Here is a 17,458-nt window from a genome sequence, read left to right as displayed (position 1 = left end):
TCTAATAAATCGTGTCACAACTTCAGACTTTATTTGTTAGAGGAGAAATGAGTGAAAGCACAAAATTAATATAGAGCTATGTTTATTTTTATTCCTGCTGTGTGATGACTTTGACATTAATGGTTGTAGTGTTGAGCATCATCAGTTAGTGTTGTCAAACCTCTTCAGGATGAACTTTATCACCAGAATAAATAGGGGAGACTCTTAGGTAACATCCTACATCACCATAATGAAAATCGAAATTTCCCATTTGAACAGGACAGTAATAGGAGTTGCAGTCATCCTGGAGAACAGGAATAGGATTTTCATGACAGGTCATGTGGTATCTATCCTCTTTTGGGAGGAGCAGTTAAGTATATAACAGTTTCCATTCTTTAAGCATTTTTAAGTTTTTCCTGTTCTCTTCTCCTTAACTCGGGTTTGTGTGCTCACACTATTTATGGGGGTTTTTCTTCAGTTCTTTGACTCTCAGACTTTGGCAGAAAACAGTAAAAAAAAATTCTCTTTAAAAGAGAAGACAGAAGCTGTGTAATTTGAAATGTCAAGTTTTTATTTTGGTGTAGGTGTTCTTTGTCTCAGGAGCTTAGCGATTACAGTGATGTAGATTATATAAACCAGTTATTGTTTGTTTTCTGCTGGCACTTTGCTGCTCCTTTAAGTTGTCTTTTTTGATAGTAAGCTTTGCTCATCATGTGGAAAAGATTGATCCAAACCAGGTGATACTGTAACTCAGAAACTGTTTTGTGTTGCAGTTTCTTTGTATATTTTGATAAATCCTTCAAGTATAAGGGAAAAAATGACAAATATCAGTTGTAAACTATGACAAAACAACATTTGTCTTATCTGCTAATGAAAATTTTTAATCTAATATAACACCAGTGCCATAGAGTGTGTTCTCTGTTACTGAAGTATTAATTATTTTTCTTTCAGTGTGAAAAAAAGTTTAACACATGCATCTTATGATGGCCATTAATTATTGATAACTAAATTGTCTTTATCTTTTTTCTTGCAAACACAAAGAAAAAAAATTACAATATTTCTTCTATGAAACATTGCTAAAGGCAAGGGAGTTAGAAGGCTGTTTCAGGTGTCTGCTCATCCCACTGAAGGATGGAGGAGAAAACAGACCAAAAAAATTAGGCTACATTATTTTTGGCACATGTCTGTACAGCTTCTTTGACTGTCTTCAGACTATTCAGGTGGTGTGCAAAGTATGGTAAATCTTGGAAAACCATTTACTGCTGCAAAGCATTATAAAGAAGGTATGTCAGCACACAAACCAGCTTTGAGCAACGCTGGAAGGCAGACTTGAACTGAGTCAGCAGAGGAGAATGGAAAAAACTACTTCATTTCTGGATCCATGATAATGCTGGTTTAGCTGGGCGATCTTAGGACACTAGTGAGAGCAAGAGTAGTAATAATACAAGGCATTAAGGGTGTGAAGGTTTCTACAGCTCTTTAGTTGAGCTTGCTGACTAGTAATAGGATCCTCCAGCTATTTTTACAGCTTTCATATCTGTTTAAAAAAAACTGTTAAAAAAAAATTAATTACATTTCCATTTATTTTTAACCAGGAGACTTTTTTCTGTGTCTCACACAACATTTATTCAAGAGGCTGTTCAATGCAAGCGCTGTAGTATTTGTCCATTAAAGCATGTGTTATTTAGAAGGCTGACAAGTATAACAGCACGTACTACCTGAGAGACCAGAATTCCTCTTTGCAGGAGATTCCAGTCTACCCGTTAAACAGGAAAGTGTGTGTTCTTAGCTTTACCAAGAAGTACGTATAAAACAGATGAGTCTGTCTCCTAAGATGACATTACAAACTGGTCTGAAGTTATATATGTATAAATATTTCTAGAACCAAGGATCATCAATGTCTCTTGTATAAATGCATATTTAGACACCTTACAATCCATTAAAAATGTGTTGGTGAGGAAGGTAATTTTTGTCCAGCTTCTATGGGAAATCCATAGTTAAACTATTTCAGTTACCTTTCAGGACCTGAAAGGCAAAATATGCAAGGCCTCCAGAACTGCATAGAAAGGGTGTGATGAGGTACAAATATTTGTGAAGCATTGCATTTTGCTTAGAATATGGGTGGATTTTCAGCTGATCTGGACCTCAAGATTAGCTGAATATTTTACAATGAGCTTTTTGTTTTCCGAGCATTTGCCTGTTTGGGGTTTTTTCCTGTCCTCGGGGCTCTTCAAGACATAGGGAAGATAAACCCCATAACAGTATTCTGATTTTTTGTTTCTTTTTATAAAGTTTGCCCAAAGCAGACATCTGAAGAAATGTCTTCCAATCGTGATTCAAGCCTTACTAATGCACCGGTGCAAAGCAAGCTAGTATCTTCCTTCCAGCAGCACACAAAGAAAGCACTTAAACAGGTAAGCTTGTATTGACTAATAATCAATTGGCTTCCCTCTAGCATGTGTGTCATTCCTATATGCATAGGTTCTCAGCAGAATTTAAAGGATCTTCTGAGGATGTTTAGTGGTGTAATGCTTGGGGTTTTTTCTCTGTTTTTTGTTTGGTTTTTTTTTTAACTGATGGGGCAGTCTTATTTGTTGTGAGTTTGATGGTAATCAGAATTGTTTATATTATCACATCCCTACTTTTTCTGTGTAAGTACTTATGTTGGAAATTTTATTCGAGGCTTAAACTAAATAAAAAAAATACTTTGAGAGAAGTGCCGCTGATAGATAAGAATCTAGGTATACTTGCTGTTCAGTTTTTCTTTACAGTCTGTTAAGTAATTTTTCTTTCATACTGTATTTGACACTACAGAGTATAAAACTGGGGTAGTTTTTTTGAAAAAAAACCTTATGATTTGGATAATTTATGTTCCATAATAAGTAGTAAAGCTTGTAAAAGTAGCTGATTATTCAAAGTCAGCTATTAACTGAAAGCATAAAAGCGTGAAAATTATTTTTGAACAGTGCTAAATTAGTTAAGCTTACAGCCAGGCAAATGAAAAACTAAAAACTAGGTATTAAAAAAAAATAAAAATTATCATTACATCTTCTCAGTTCTGGGTTGCAACTTTTCTAAAGTGTTAGTATAATGAGATGATGATGTTTTAATTTTTCTCATAACTGCTCTCAGTTATGGTTAGTGGAGATCTAGTATTTCATGTGGTAGTTTATTGCCAAGTTCTTGATTTAGACTTTAAGTTAAGCAAAACCTGTCCACATATCCTCTAAACACTTTAGTTTTTCATGCAGGCTGAGTTTAAATCCAGTAAAATTAATAGACCTTTATCATTCACAGAAGGTTATATTGTACTTAGAGGCTTTGAGGACTGGAAGGGATTATTAAATTGTGGTCTTACGTGTGTTTGGTCAGGAGAATTGAACAATGGGTACAAAGCAGCTCACTAACCATGAGAATAGTTGTGAAAAAGACAAGCTTCTTGGAAACTCTTCTGTACAGGTCTTTTGTGATATGTGAAATTCCCTAAGGTGAAGGGAGCAGGCAAAGGGAAGGGCAAAGGAGAAAGGAGAATACAAAAAGAGCAAAGCCACAGATGTTTGAACTTCTGTAATCATTTAAACTCTACCATTTGTCACTTAGCAGCTATATAGCATTGAGAATAATTTTTAAAAGGGCAAATTAGTCAGAATAGCTTAATTAATATAAAAAGTCATAACACTGATGTGAATCTTTGAAAACATTCCCTAAGGCTGAGGTTAGAGCAACATCAGAAAGTTAAGTAATCGATAAAAAAAAATTAGTTTTAATTAGGTTGATGGTAATTAGATCCTGTACTTCAGAGTATGAAAGTAGCATTACATCTATCAGCAAAATGTTTTCTCTGTACAATATTAGACAAATGGACATTTTTATGATGGAATAGTGGATTTTTGCTTTGTTCTCTAAAGTTTCAAGTGTTGGCTACTGCCGTATATACACTGCAGATTTGCTTTGTCGTTGTAGCGGAGGTGAATAAACTTTAACAGTGATTTCCTTTATAAAATTGCTGTTGGAAATTTATTCTTTCACTTTCTATTGCTTTTATGGATACACAGTAGCTAAAATTTGTACAAAGAACCTGTAGTACCTTTGAATACTGAAGCAGCTTTTTGACATTTGTATGCAAAACTCTTTCAACTGATACAAACTCACCGGTTCCATGCTAAAGTAACAGAGGATGAGGTGTCATCGCACTCTCAGCAAGTGCTTATGCTATATAGATGTATATATACTGTATGTATATATTTTGATGGGGTCTTCCTTAGCTATTACTTTTTATCTATTACTAAACAATCTTCACAGAATGAAAACCTACAAGATAGTTTTCAGTTTCCTACTTAATTTATTTAAAACCAATGAGTTCTTAACATTACCTTGGTCTTGTGTGTGTTTCTTTTGTAACCATTAAAATTAAAGTGAGAGGAAAGTTCTGCTTGAAGATCTGAGCTGGAATTAGAAGATTTTCTCCACCGTTTATCTACTTATTAACCACTCTACTCATATATAATTCTCTTTAAATTATTATATACTGGATTTACATATGATTTGATTTTTAGTGGATTCTAGAGATATATTCCTGGGTTTAGATTACACAGAGCAATCTCATATTACCTTGAAACAGCCTTCACTTTAGAATGTTCCATGAATCAAATTAGTCACAACACTGCATATCTTGAACTATGCGAGGAGCTTGGAGGAAAGGGCATTTTCTGAGCCCTGCCTCTTGGTCTTGATTTCTCTCAAGTAGCAGTGGATTTGGGGTACTTTGCAGGGGGTAAGGAGGTTTGCAGTTGCAGTGGACTTTCATAAGGTCTGTGTCACAGATCAGTCCTCATCTCCTCACCTTTCAAAGGCTGGGTTGCCTTTTTGGTATGGAAGCTTTCTAGCTTCACCACCTTCCATGGTGTCCTTGTTGGGAGAGAGATTTTGAGTGTTTTACTGCTGAGTGTGTTTCATGCTTCTTTTTTGTTTCTAAGGGACTTCCAGTTTCGCTTTTGTGTAATGCTTACACTTTGCTCTGGGTGTAATGTCCAAAACATAGTTCCCATTCATGGGGTTTAGACAAAAGAGCCTATGGTGTAGAGCTGCCTTTTATGTTTGGCTTTCTGATGGCAGATTTTACATATTTCTGTTTCCCTTTTGCTAATGGAAGAGCTTGGGTATGTGTGCCCAGCTGTTGCTGATCTAATACCTTTGAAAAGAAGGCTTATGGCACGCTGTCACATGCTGATTTCCTATCAATACTGATCAGTTCCATACTGATTTACCTCATTTTCACACTCGAGAGTTTTGGCATGCAGACTCATGTAAGGACCTCTTCCTGGGAAAGTACTGAACTACACCTGCATCTGCTAGCAGTGTTACATGGTCACACTACTGTGTGAATTATGCTTGCTCTGGACAAGGCTAACTCAAGTACGGACATCAAGGCATGGCATAGTATCTACATGCTCCTCTCTGGTCCAATTTCTGTTCCATTGACTTGAGGTGATACTTTTTTTGGAAGTCTTCACTATATACAGATTTGTCTATATCTATCAAGATGTTCTTGGAACATTTCTCAGAAGAAACGATCATACCTGCAAACTGGCCTCACATAGGTAACACTGAGAATGTGTGAATATCCAGGACATTGAGGTGGTATTAGTGTCTTTTGGACTCTGATAGCCAAATGTAAGAGCACCTTGTCCGTCAGTGTACCAGTTGTTTCCTGGGTCAGTACCAAGAGAGGATAAAGAAGATACGATATAATGGTGTCTGGGTTGATAGTAGACCTCCCAGACATGGAAGAAAATACTGCCTCACTTTTGGCACTTTGGAATCAGCACCAAGAAAGGTACCCATAAATTTTCTGTTGGGAGAAGAGAAGGATACTTCATTCAGACTCAGGATCTGAATACAGACCAGGACATGTCTGAGACTGTGCTGGGCATCCAGATCTCTTTGTAGAGACAGAAACTCCAGAGACAGCAGCCAAGTGGGTTTGGGAGGAGAGAAGCTCAGGAATTAAGGGAATCAACACAAGGTATGTTACTGCCATGGTTTGTTTTGTTTTTCTTAAATTTGGGCTTTGTCTGCATGCTTGGTGGCTGGGTTCATATATGTGCCACTATTTGATTCATAAAGTGGGTAGATGCAGTTTTTTATTTAGAAGGAAGGCACCCATCCATATGATTTGTTCTTATAGTAGCAATGGCTACTTCACACCCCTTTTTTTTCCAGTGGATGCTGTCAGGCCCCAAGCAGTAATAGAGCTATGGGGAAGTTATAGTTTAGCTCATGTGTTGCTTCAGAATTATAGGACAATAGACCTATACAGCTCCAAATAACATTTCAGGCTGACTTTTCTACTGCAAGTGTCATAATTATTAGAAACCAACCTACAGCCTACAGGAGATTAAATTTTGGAGCAGAATGGTTAACACTGTAATTTAGCCCTGATTTACCCAACTCACAGAAGTCATTTATCAAGATTTCTTTGTTTGTTTCTTTTTTTTGGACACAGGTGTCCAAGTGCCTAGGTTGGCACTGAAGGTAGAATCCTGATCTCCCATGATGCTGGTGTGAATTTGCTTTCCTGTCTTCAGCTCACACTGCTTATCTTGCTTTGAGAGAAGAACAAGAGCAAACTCACCAGTCTTGCTCCCTCCACACTCATTCTGTTAGGGCTTCTTTCCTTGACTACAGCCAGATGCAGGCTATCTCAAAGCATTTTGCTGTCCATAGGAAGTAATCCTGTATGAGTCTGTCTGTGGTGTCTCTCCTTTGACTCATTTGAGCAACTACTCACTCACATGCTCTGACGTAAGCCTGATAGATTTGCCTGACCTCCTTTCCCTTCCTCGCCCCAAAGAAGCAAAGGTGACAGAGAGGATCATTATGATTTTTGTCCTTATCACTTAGAATTAAGTGCAGGGTGTCTTCCTGAAAGGCTCTGAAAATCCACTGAACTGAGAGGTATTTTTTGTACTGAATTCCTCGATATAGAGAGTTTGCTGCAGTTCCTCAGTGTCTCTGTTAACCATCTTCCTGTGTTTCATTTCAGATCCTACAAATTTACCAATGCCACAGTTGGAGAATTCTGGCTCCCTAGCTGAAGCATTTCATCAGATGTCTGGCAACATAAGTGGTGATTCTTGACAAATTTTCGTGTCAACAAATGGAAAAGAAGGAAAACATGTTGCTTTTTGACTTCTAGAGAGACTTGGGAAGGGACAATGGAATTTACAAAATGCATTCAGAAAAATGGAAGTTTGAAGATGATAAACTAAACTGATTTTCTGATTACCAAGACAAATCTAGGGAAGAGAACAGAGAAGCTATGGCAGGGAGACTGCATAATGGGGAGAAGAAGCTGGAAGAGCAAGAGTTCCAGCCGAAGCTGTTCAGGGAGTACATGCATTGCCCGAAGGCTGGCTGCACGGTATGTCCCTCTAAAGGTCCATATACATGGGCAGCATGTACCAGCTGCTCAACACAGTGCTTTGGTAAGACGCAAGACAATATTTATGAGACTCTCTTCTGGGTCATCCCCTTGGTCCTCATCCCTTACCCGTGATGGAAAGAAAGGGACAGGAATCCACACAATCCCTGCATTCTCTTTGTACTGCTTTTTAATAACTGGCTCCCAGTTACTGGGGCACTCTGCTTGTTTGTTTCTCCTATGGGGTTGTTTGCATAGCGTGCTTTTTACAGTGTTCCTGCACGTTTTCTGTTTTAATAAATGTATTTCACAGAATTTCTTAGTCTGAGAAATAACTAAGGAATTTTAAAGCAGCTTTAGAACAGTGCCATGTTGAAGTGTAATTGCCCACCTACCTCACTGTAGGATAGTGTCCTTCGCTTAAAATATGGCAAAAGCATTACCTTTGGTTAAACCTACCATTGCTACGTAACGGAATCTTCTTCTGAATTATGGATTGAAAGCGCTCACTTTCTTCTGTTCTGTAGCTGCTGTTGCTTTTTTCAAGCCTCAGATAATCAAGCTGGGGATAGCAGCCGAGTAGTAAGCATTGCATTTATCTGATCATGTTTTTCTTTAAGTAGCCTGGGGAACTATTTAAGATGTATTGGTCGTTGCGATTGCATTAATGGCAAATATAATCCAGTTAAGCTTTTCCAATGATGTTACGTGATTTTTCCATATAGTGGCAGTGAATGTTGAAGTGAGTATCTTCTCCTGGGCCATATGAAAAGAACAGCTTTTGATTTGAATAGTTTGTAATATGAATTTATACCCAGGTGACAATGAATCAGGCCTTGATTTTGAAGTGCATCCTAGAAATTGTTGGCCTTTTTGGGGGAAGACAGGAGTTGGAACAGCTCACAACTCTTCTTAGCTCGAGGAAGCCTCCTACAAAATGCTGACAAGCTGTTCCGAGAGCTGTAGAGTAGGTCCCCAGAAGGCTGTGTGCTCAGGATGCGTGTGCACGTGGCAGAACCCAAGCTGAAACAGGATGTCTGGCAGAAAGGCGTTACACTGCTTACATTGGTGCAATGTAAATTCTCTGAGAGGTAATATGAGAAGGTTTTTTTTCTGGAGAGTGGTAGTCTAGCCCTGAAGCCTGTGTTGTATGCTTTGGACCCTATACAGAGTACACTGGCGAATTTGACCTAATGGAAAATGTCGATTACTGTTTTAAGATTTTGTATTGACATTGCTGTCTTTATTTTAGTTTGATTTTAAACTGTGTTTTACAAACTATTTCCTTACCTATATGTGTTTTGTTGCGCCAAAAAACAGATTTCCCCACTTTTTAGCTGATAGATGGTATTAGTTTAGTGCTACACAAACAATTAGAAAAACCCACAACACTTCTCTTTGGAAAAAAATGTTTGCTGGGTTGATGCATATGCCATCATCATTGCCATTCACATACAAGTCAGAACAAATGTTGAACACATCTCATTTTTTTTTCCTTCTTTTGTTTCTGTGATTGGGAAAGCAACAAAAACATTTACTTTGCAGTCATGATCTGCAGCAACTGTAGCTGTAACTGCATTATTGTAATCCTATAGAAAGCAGTGCTGGCTTGCAGGTGTACAGACATGCACATAAACACACACGTCTCTCTGTCTCTGCCCTGCAAACATGCAAGTTTTTAGTTCAGTGTTGGTTACTACACAGGTAAATGTTCATTGTTTATATATACTGTAGTCCTACAGAAAGACCCTGAACGCTATTGGGACCTAAAGAACAAATATGCAACAAGAAATTCTTTGTATTCCAAATACAGACAGAAGTGTCACAAGGTAGAAGGATGGCATGGGGCAAGAAAATATGCTTATTTGAGAAGTTATTAGCATTTATTTGAAAATAAACCCCAGGTCTCCAGACTTCCATCCTGGTGATTCCAATACTGCTGTTCATCTCCACATGTTCGGCTGTGTACACTCAGCATCATACCGATATGCTTGGGGTACAAGTCTGGTCGGAAATGAATTTATTTGCTTTGGAAATGGCACTTTGTAGTTTTTTCCATAGGACACCTTTATTATGCTTTAATCTTATGTTCGCATGCTTATAACCAAGTATTTTGAATGTATGTTTAATATAAGAATTAGTGTTATCCTGAAAATAATAATGTGTTTTTTCTTCATGATTTTTTCGTGCTTACTGTTTTAGTTTAACTGTTCCATCTATCCATGAAACAGGTTGCCACTGAGAAATTTTAATTCAACAGAGACACGAGAAGGCTGTCTTAATCTTAAGGCTGTCTTAGTTTTACTAAGAAAATGAGGATGAGAGAGAGGACAAAGACTGAATTTTATGGTGGTGTTAAGTGAATCAGTGATAAATTATAAATCTATTTCAACTCTGTCAATTTGGGATCCATGACCATGATGTAGAGTTGTTATTTATTTTATGCAGTAGACTTTGCTCAGTGTATCATAGCTTGTGTTTTCACATTGCAGAACAGAAGAATTCCATAGCTTTACATTTCTGATCCATAATGTGTGCAATTTCAAAGCTTATGTTTCATGATATAAGTTTCAGAATGTAGACTTGGCATTTATGGAACAAATAGAAATCTGGGACGATGTTGCTTAATGCAGCCAAGTGTTACATGTCTTTGTTGTTAATAACTTAATTTTTAACATTCTCAGCATGTCATGCATTTAAGCTCGAATGAAAGTGTTTTTCTGCATTAATGGTTTATCTGTGTGCTGCATTTTTTCATTCTGAGTTGAAAAGATGTGGGAAAGAAAAATAATAAAAAAAATCCAAAGCAGCAGTAAAATCAGAGCATAGAGCTTGACATTTTGCTTCTGGTGCTCTTTTGGGGATGCATTTTGCCCCTCTCTCCAGTTACCTTTTAGGTCATATTGTTTCCTTTCATTCCTTCTTCAAAAATGACTTTGTGCGTTCTTACTGAAGATAGCCAACCATTTTGTCACATGGGTGAAGAAGTCTTTCCTGTGTTAAGATCAATTAAAATGATATTATTATTTTTAAAAGCATATAATGGTATGCATGAAACCTCCAACACACTGCAGTATTCCAGGGACAGAAACTCCGTGAAAAATTGAAGGATACTTGCTCTTGTCACCTCCTTATTAAAAAACTGCTTGGAATTAGAAGTTCACTGTTAATTTCATGGTGTTTTTCTTTTGCCATCTGTCTTCAGAGTTTATGTTTTCTTAATTCTCATATTTTTATTTTATTTTGAGTTCTTCAGATGAAAGTGAATTGATAGGTTACTTAAAGATTTTAGCAATAAAAATAATTTCATTAAACAAAATAATTATGCCAAGCCCTGTGTAATGACCATGGCAGTATTATTCAACAGATGGTCACAGGTTCATTTTTATGAATGGGAATATTGGGAATTCTTCATACTCATTATATGCGAGAGATTCACAGATGTCCTTTGCAAATCTGCTTGTGAAAGGCTTGGATGTAAGTATTGTATTTTGGTGGTACTGTTAAGAGAGCTTTTAATGTTTTGACTTGTATATCACATGAACTTTCATTTTTTTATCTTTTTTTTTTATTTTTTTTGCTGTACAGTTAGGGTGGTAGTAATGTTTTACTTCAACAGTGATCAGTTCTAGGTATTTACAACTTGCAGCTTTTTTAACTCAAGAATTTAGCACAAAGTGATTGAATGTATTTGAAAGGTAAATATAGTCTCATTAAAGAAAAATATGCTTTAAGTAAACTATCATATGCACTATATGTGTTTTTCTCTAAATTTCCATGGAGAAAATGATGCCTTACCATTTGTTAATATCATTGGCTGTTTCTTGCAGTTCTGTAGGAAACCCAGCTAGGAGGTTGTATCTCTAATATGGATGAGATGCAAAAGGCATGTTGGTAAAAGAAGCCAGTGTGGTTTGTGTTAGTTACTGTTTTCATATCTACAGTGAAATCTGGAACTTGTTTTTGGTTTTTTTTTTTGGAATAAGTTATAACATTTCTCATGTTCTTCAGTGCTAGTTACAAATTTGACTCATCTACTTTGTGCTTATTCCCATCACCAGAAGAGCCAAAACTAGAGATTTATTTTATCATGGTGACTAGGAAAGCACTAAATTAGCTTGGTGCACTAAAAGCTTAATATAGCAAAGCGTTTGGTGCATGTTTTACTTGGAGTAATCTCATTGACTTCCCAGCTAAGTAGAATCAATCTTGGGATACAAGATTCTTGTCTTATCCTACAGTAGTCTTGTATCCTAAAATTAATATCCCTCAGGCTAAGTGTAGAGAAGTTATATATTTGTCCTCAACAGAGACTGTACAGAGAGTGTCCTTGGTTTATACTTAACTCCTTCTGGTGTTTGGCTTTCCTTGTAACTAGGTATCAGTCAGCAGTTTCTCCTGCTGCTGGGTTGCTTCTAGTGTTGTCTTGCAAAGACTTGTCTATCCAAAATTTCAGACCCTGCAGCTTCACATTCAAAGGAGAATTTAACACAAAATTGTGATTAGCTGGGCATGATATGTCCCACTAAACAGAATGGCTGCACAGAATCTCAGCCCTGCAAATCATATGTTAGATTATTTACTTGCCATTTTTGTACCCTCCTCTCATGCCTCATATCATTCCTTTGACAAATGGAAAGATAGGCATAGGGAAGGTTATTTTTCTAGTCTCAGTACACAGGGTAATTCATTGACACTTTCTGTTAGAAGTTTTACTTGTGTTTTAGTGCCCATGTGGTTTGTTGGGTTTTTTTTTTTTCATTCTACAACCTGTCTTTTAGATGTATATAGCTTTACTGTCAGCTTGAGCTTGAGCCATCCCATAGAGACTGATTTACATACTTTACTATGGGCCTAGTGTGCTAATTGGTTCCTTGCGTTTTAAAACTGGAGGAGATAGGGGACTGGCAGTGAAACAATTGACTGCCTGAATTTTCAGGGAAAAAGAAACCCTGAAAAACAAATGTGTGTCCAAGGGAAGTGGTGTCTTGACCCTCACGTATTGAGGAGCTTAGCCTGTAGCTTGGGAAGTGGGCTGTACCTCAAAGTAAATAGTTCTGGTAGCTACATTTGTCTGCTTCCAACTGTGTTCCCTGGTTTTATGGCTCTGACTGTCCAGGGAGTGTCTTGCGTTAGTGCTCTGTGAGCATGGAGTGGCTTGTACTTCTTGAAAATGCCAGATGAGTTGCAGAAATGTGTGCTTAAGGTCCACAAGGGGCCTTCCTGTAACACAAAAGAAGGTAAGTGGTGCACCTGACAAAGACTGGGTACCACTCCCCTCACTCCAGCAGCATGTGTGTCACCTGAGGTGTACAAATGCTGACTGCCTGTCATTGGTGGAGGATACACTGTTGTTTACTTTCTCTCCTTATGAGAGTTCAGTCTAAAGCATTGAAAATCAACTGTGAGGCTTTACAAAAAAATCTGCCTTTGTCACAGTGGCTGTATAAATCATTAAAATAGTATTTTCTTGTGGATGGTGGCAACAAGGCTATGAACCCTTGGTAGAGGTGGAAGTTGTCTTGGAATGTCAGAAGGAGGCTGGAGGAGAACATGGAGCATCATTTGGGCTCTAACCATTTGCCTAGGGAGGATGACATTGAGGATGGATATTTCTTTGCTTTGCTTTTCATCGGGCAAATAAGGCTGTGGGGCACAATGATACGAAGTTTGGGTTGTGGTTATATTGGTGTGTGGTTAGTGCAGACATTGCCTTTCTTTTCAGTTAATTTTTAGTGAACTGTTTGCTACCGTCTCAGTGGTTTTACTGTTAATTAAGGATCACCTGGTTTGACAGGACTGCACTGAGGGTCATTTTTGGAAATGTGGGGAATTTTTCAGAAGTGTTAACATTTTAGAGTTTTCTGTCTGTAAGTCTTACTGTGCTTGCTCAAGACCAATATGAATTTTCTGTTTTAAAAATGTTTGAAGTACAGGCTGTTCTTTATGGCTTTCTGTTTGTTTCTTTGGTTCAGCGCAGATCTGACCAGCTTCTTCTCTTTGTTTGCTTTCAAGTGTTCTAATTTGCTTTTTATTGCACAGTACTTATGTGTCTTTTAAGAAGTACTATAAAAGGGGTTAATCGATGAAATAGCTTCTGTGTGGCTTGGTGTATTTTGTGTTGTGTAGTGTGTTATTTAGAGGAATAGACCAATATCGATTTCTTTCTTTTTAGGTTGTTGGTTTTTTTTTTCTATTATTTAACTATGTGAACATTTTGGAAAGATATTACAGATTCATTAAAGTTACAGACTTAAATCTTGTAAGGCATCAGTCATTCATGCTCATAAACCTATAGGGATAATTCATATTAAATATGTTCCTTGTTCATATAGTATTACTCTAATAAATCCCCCTCAAGATCATAACACAAATCACAACTGTAAAAAGAGAGTGCACAGTAAGATTGGAAAAAAATAGACAGGAGAATAGGAGAGATCTATATTAAGCCCAGCCCATTCTGATTAATTCCAGAATTTTAATGCTTGCAGATGTATTAACTGGCAGGTATTCATATTTGTGTGTTTTAAGATCTTTTGAATGCGATATCATTTTCCATGTAAAATAGTCTGATGGCTATTTGCTATTTCTAATCTTTAAATATTTTGTATTACATTATCAACCCTGTATTCAATACATTTATGAAACACAAAGCACTCCCATTTTTAGAGATTTATTCGTGTATCATTTTTCCCCAGATCTGCCAGAACACCATCATGTTCGTGTTCTGAAGGTTAATGCCCAAAGTCAAACAGACAGAAGCCAAATGCTGCAAGGTTTCCAAGATTAGGACTGATTCCCTTCACGAAAATAAATGATTCCTGCCATGTTCAGTGATTTTGTGCAGCACTACTCACGGCTGAGTGAGTGCATCAATACTGTAGTCCTTACATGCTGTACATACTGATGACACTCCGTGTTAACTTGATTGACTGAGCAGTATACTGGAGAGGATGCACCTGCGAGAGATGTGCAGACATATATATTTTTATTCTGGTTTTGAAGCATTTTGGTTTTACTTTTTTTTTTGGAAGTCTTAGTTTCAGATTCCATGGGTTATCACATTGTGCTGTTAAGGTAGAGCAAACAGTTATGTGCTTCTTTGTTGTAAAAACTGGGTTGGAAAATGTTCTAAGGTGCATCTTCTTTCTCTTTATAAAAAAAAGGAAAAAAAGCCTGATTTTATATTTTAAAGGAAAATGACATAAAGAGGACAAGTATGAAGTCTGGCAAGTCAGTAGCTATGTAAATTATGCTTATTTGAAGGGATTCAGTTTAATGGTAGAGAAATGTCTTGTGTAATTTACTTATAAGCATTATTTTTTGTTACAGTTCTATGTTTTGTTATCATTTTTGTAGGCTTTAAGACAGCAGCAGAAAAGAAGAAATGGAGTCTCAATGATGGTAAACAAGACTGTTCCTCGTGTTGTTTTGACACCATTAAAGGTGTCTGATGAGCAGTCGGATTCACCTTCAGGTAAATAGCTAAAGGACCGTTTGCAAGATCAACTCTAGTCACAGAGCCTTCCTCTGAATCAGCTGTGTAGCATACAGAATTTGGAATTGCTGAAATAATATTTCCACTGGGTGGCTTTGTTTAATGTCTTTATTTCCTTATCAAATCTGGTGTCTTGAGGATGAAGATTTTTCTTTAATAAAGAAATGAAGACACAGTAAAATGACAATTGGTAATAGCAACAGCTTTAAAGGAATGCAAAGTAACATTTTGTTTGGCTCTGGAGCTCTAATGGAGGACCACATGCTGGTATTCAATGCCATAAAAAGGGGAGGAGGGGGGAAAAAAAGGCAAGCTTCTCTGTGAATGTGAATTTGTGTCTCAATTCTGCGTTGCAATACTCGAATCCTTTTGTTAGCTTTTCTTGTTCTGTTACCATGCTTATCACTGCAGCATAACCTTGACCTTTAGCTCTGGTGGTTAAGTTGCTTCATTTTAAGAGATTTCTATGTCTATGTTTAACACAAACTGACAATTGTATTTCCAAGCATATCCCTTCTATAAATGTTTCTTCACAAAGAAATTATCTTTTTTCAGCTTTAGATTGCTTTGCTGCCCCATAACTTGAGGTTAAAATATTCTTAAGGGTACCTCTTGGGCATTATAGAACTATGTTATTTTTATTAGATCAGTGAACATTTTTATTGACTGCAGTGTTCAGTAAACTTAGGTTTTCAGCACTTAATTGATTTATTGAGCTTTTACTTCCATTTCCTCTGATGATAAGGAATCATATTGTTACCAGAAAGTTATATTGCCTGTCAGCAAGTAGATGTCAATTTTTTTAATCCTATTTCTGTTTTGTTTACGGTGTGGGGGGTGCTGGGGGGATGTTGGTAAAAGTGCAAAAGCATCATGTTTGAGGGATTTTATTTTTTCTAAGGATCTGAATCTAAAAATGGTGAAGCAGATGGTTCTGATAAAGAGATGAAACATGGGCAAAAGTCTCCAACTGGAAAACAAACAAGCCAGCACTTAAAGAGGTTAAAAAAATCTGGTTTAGGTGAGTAGGAGTAAAATAAATATCTTACTTGTAATACTGATATTTTTCTAAACTCTGTGTTCTCTTTAAAAAATTTATTTTTCTGGTTTATCTGTCCCTTTTTCAAACTCAGCAGCTTACCCTCTCTCAAGAAGACATCTTTCTGGCTACCCGGAAAATCCATGGTCTTTTTTCTTTCTCCCAGAATGTTTTTCTGTAGTTGCTTTTTAAAGTCTGACAGACCCAAGCAACTGCAGGCAGAGAGGTGATTTAGCAATTAGGTTCTGATGGTCGTGTAAGGATTTTGTGGGAGATGGGGGCGGGGTGCAGCAGATATTCTTTCTTCATGGTAAATTTGCTTGCCATCTATTATGCATTTATTCCCAAAGATAATAGAATATTGGCTAACGTGCTTGCCCTATTAGAAATTAACCTTCTCCTTCTTTCATTTGCATTATTTCATGTCATATAGAGATTTGGCATATAATTTTTGGTTGATTCTCCTTCTTTGGATGATTTATTTCTTCAGTTGGATCTGTAATTATTTTGAAGCTACATCTCTTCAGAAAACTGTAGATAGAGTTTCTGGTTTTATTTTCAGTGGTTTTTTAGCAAGATTCATGGATGATGTTCTGTAATTAACAAAGAATTTTCTCTGAAGAGATGCTAAGAGTAAATTTGCAACTCCGTGTGATAGGCAGATTTTCCTGCTCTGCATGAAATTTAATTGGAAAAGTTCCCTAGGGAGCATAAAATGTAGCATTCACTAAGACTCTTGTCTTGGCTAAAGTCAAGTTGAATAATGACATAACTGTTTCTTTATCTTTTCAAAGTCCTTTTTGCATTCAGCAGACTGCTGAATCATTTAGAGAAGTATTTGCAATGTGGCCATGTTGGAAAAGTTAGCAAACAAGCTCTTTGTAGTGGTTATATCATCCTAAAAGTTATCTTATGCCTCTCTTTGTGGTGATAAGATTGTTCTTCTTTATTAATCATCGAGCCTAGTCCTATTTTTATATATAATCGTCCTGTAAAATCCAAGGCACTTTACTTCCAAAATACCGTAGGTAAGTTTTTAAATATGCTATTGCCAGTTCCTGGCAAACTGTTTCCCATAAGCCATATTGTATCACAGCCTCCCATGAAAGTGCACTTTGGTTTCATATGTGATCTTTCTGCAGGTTATTAATCAGTTCCATATAGATAGCTAATTCTTTATGTTGACCCAATGGCATTATTCAAAACTGACAATATTCCTTCAGTATTACAGCTTTTGCTATGCAAAGTTATGTTTAACTTTAGATGATTTCCTGTAACTTTTCTCTACATTTAAGACTGAGATACATAATTTCAAGTCCTTCCTCCCCATCTCCAGATATTACCTCAGTTGTTGCCTGATGATATCAAATGTAGAGTGAATTAATTAGGGGTTTTTTGGATTTCAGAAAAAAAATCCACTGGCCTTTTGGGATACCACACATGGAATGCAGGGCCTTTTGTAAAGTTTTAAGGATCACTGTTCTTGTACCTGCTGAAATATATCTCTTATGACATAATA

At 36.9% G+C, this 17,458-nt stretch overlaps 1 protein-coding gene across 6 annotated transcripts in view; it reads left to right on the top strand.

Annotated features, from left to right (window-relative positions):
- Nucleotides 1–17,458, top strand: part of ASXL3 (ASXL transcriptional regulator 3) — a 130,672-nt gene that overhangs the window by 65,754 nt on the left and 47,460 nt on the right. For 4 of the 6 annotated variants that reach the window (XM_032697664.1, XM_032697709.1, XM_032697675.1 and 1 more), the window contains 3 exons: nt 2,272–2,393; nt 14,762–14,879; nt 15,802–15,921. In XM_032697664.1, the coding sequence (XP_032553555.1) occupies nt 2,272–2,393; nt 14,762–14,879; nt 15,802–15,921 (360 nt within the window). Of the gene's footprint in view, nt 1–2,271; nt 2,394–7,192; nt 7,403–10,806; nt 10,880–14,761; nt 14,880–15,801; nt 15,922–17,458 lie in introns of those variants that run through there. The other 2 variants (XM_032697686.1, XM_032697705.1) reach the window with 2 other exon arrangements.

The sequence above is a fragment of the Chiroxiphia lanceolata genome, chromosome 1 (assembly GCF_009829145.1).
Source record: "Chiroxiphia lanceolata isolate bChiLan1 chromosome 1, bChiLan1.pri, whole genome shotgun sequence".
In the NCBI taxonomy this organism is placed as follows: domain Eukaryota; kingdom Metazoa; phylum Chordata; class Aves; order Passeriformes; family Pipridae; genus Chiroxiphia; species Chiroxiphia lanceolata.
The sequence above is the reverse complement of the archived record's forward strand: the minus strand, read 5'-3'. Positions and strand labels throughout refer to the sequence as shown.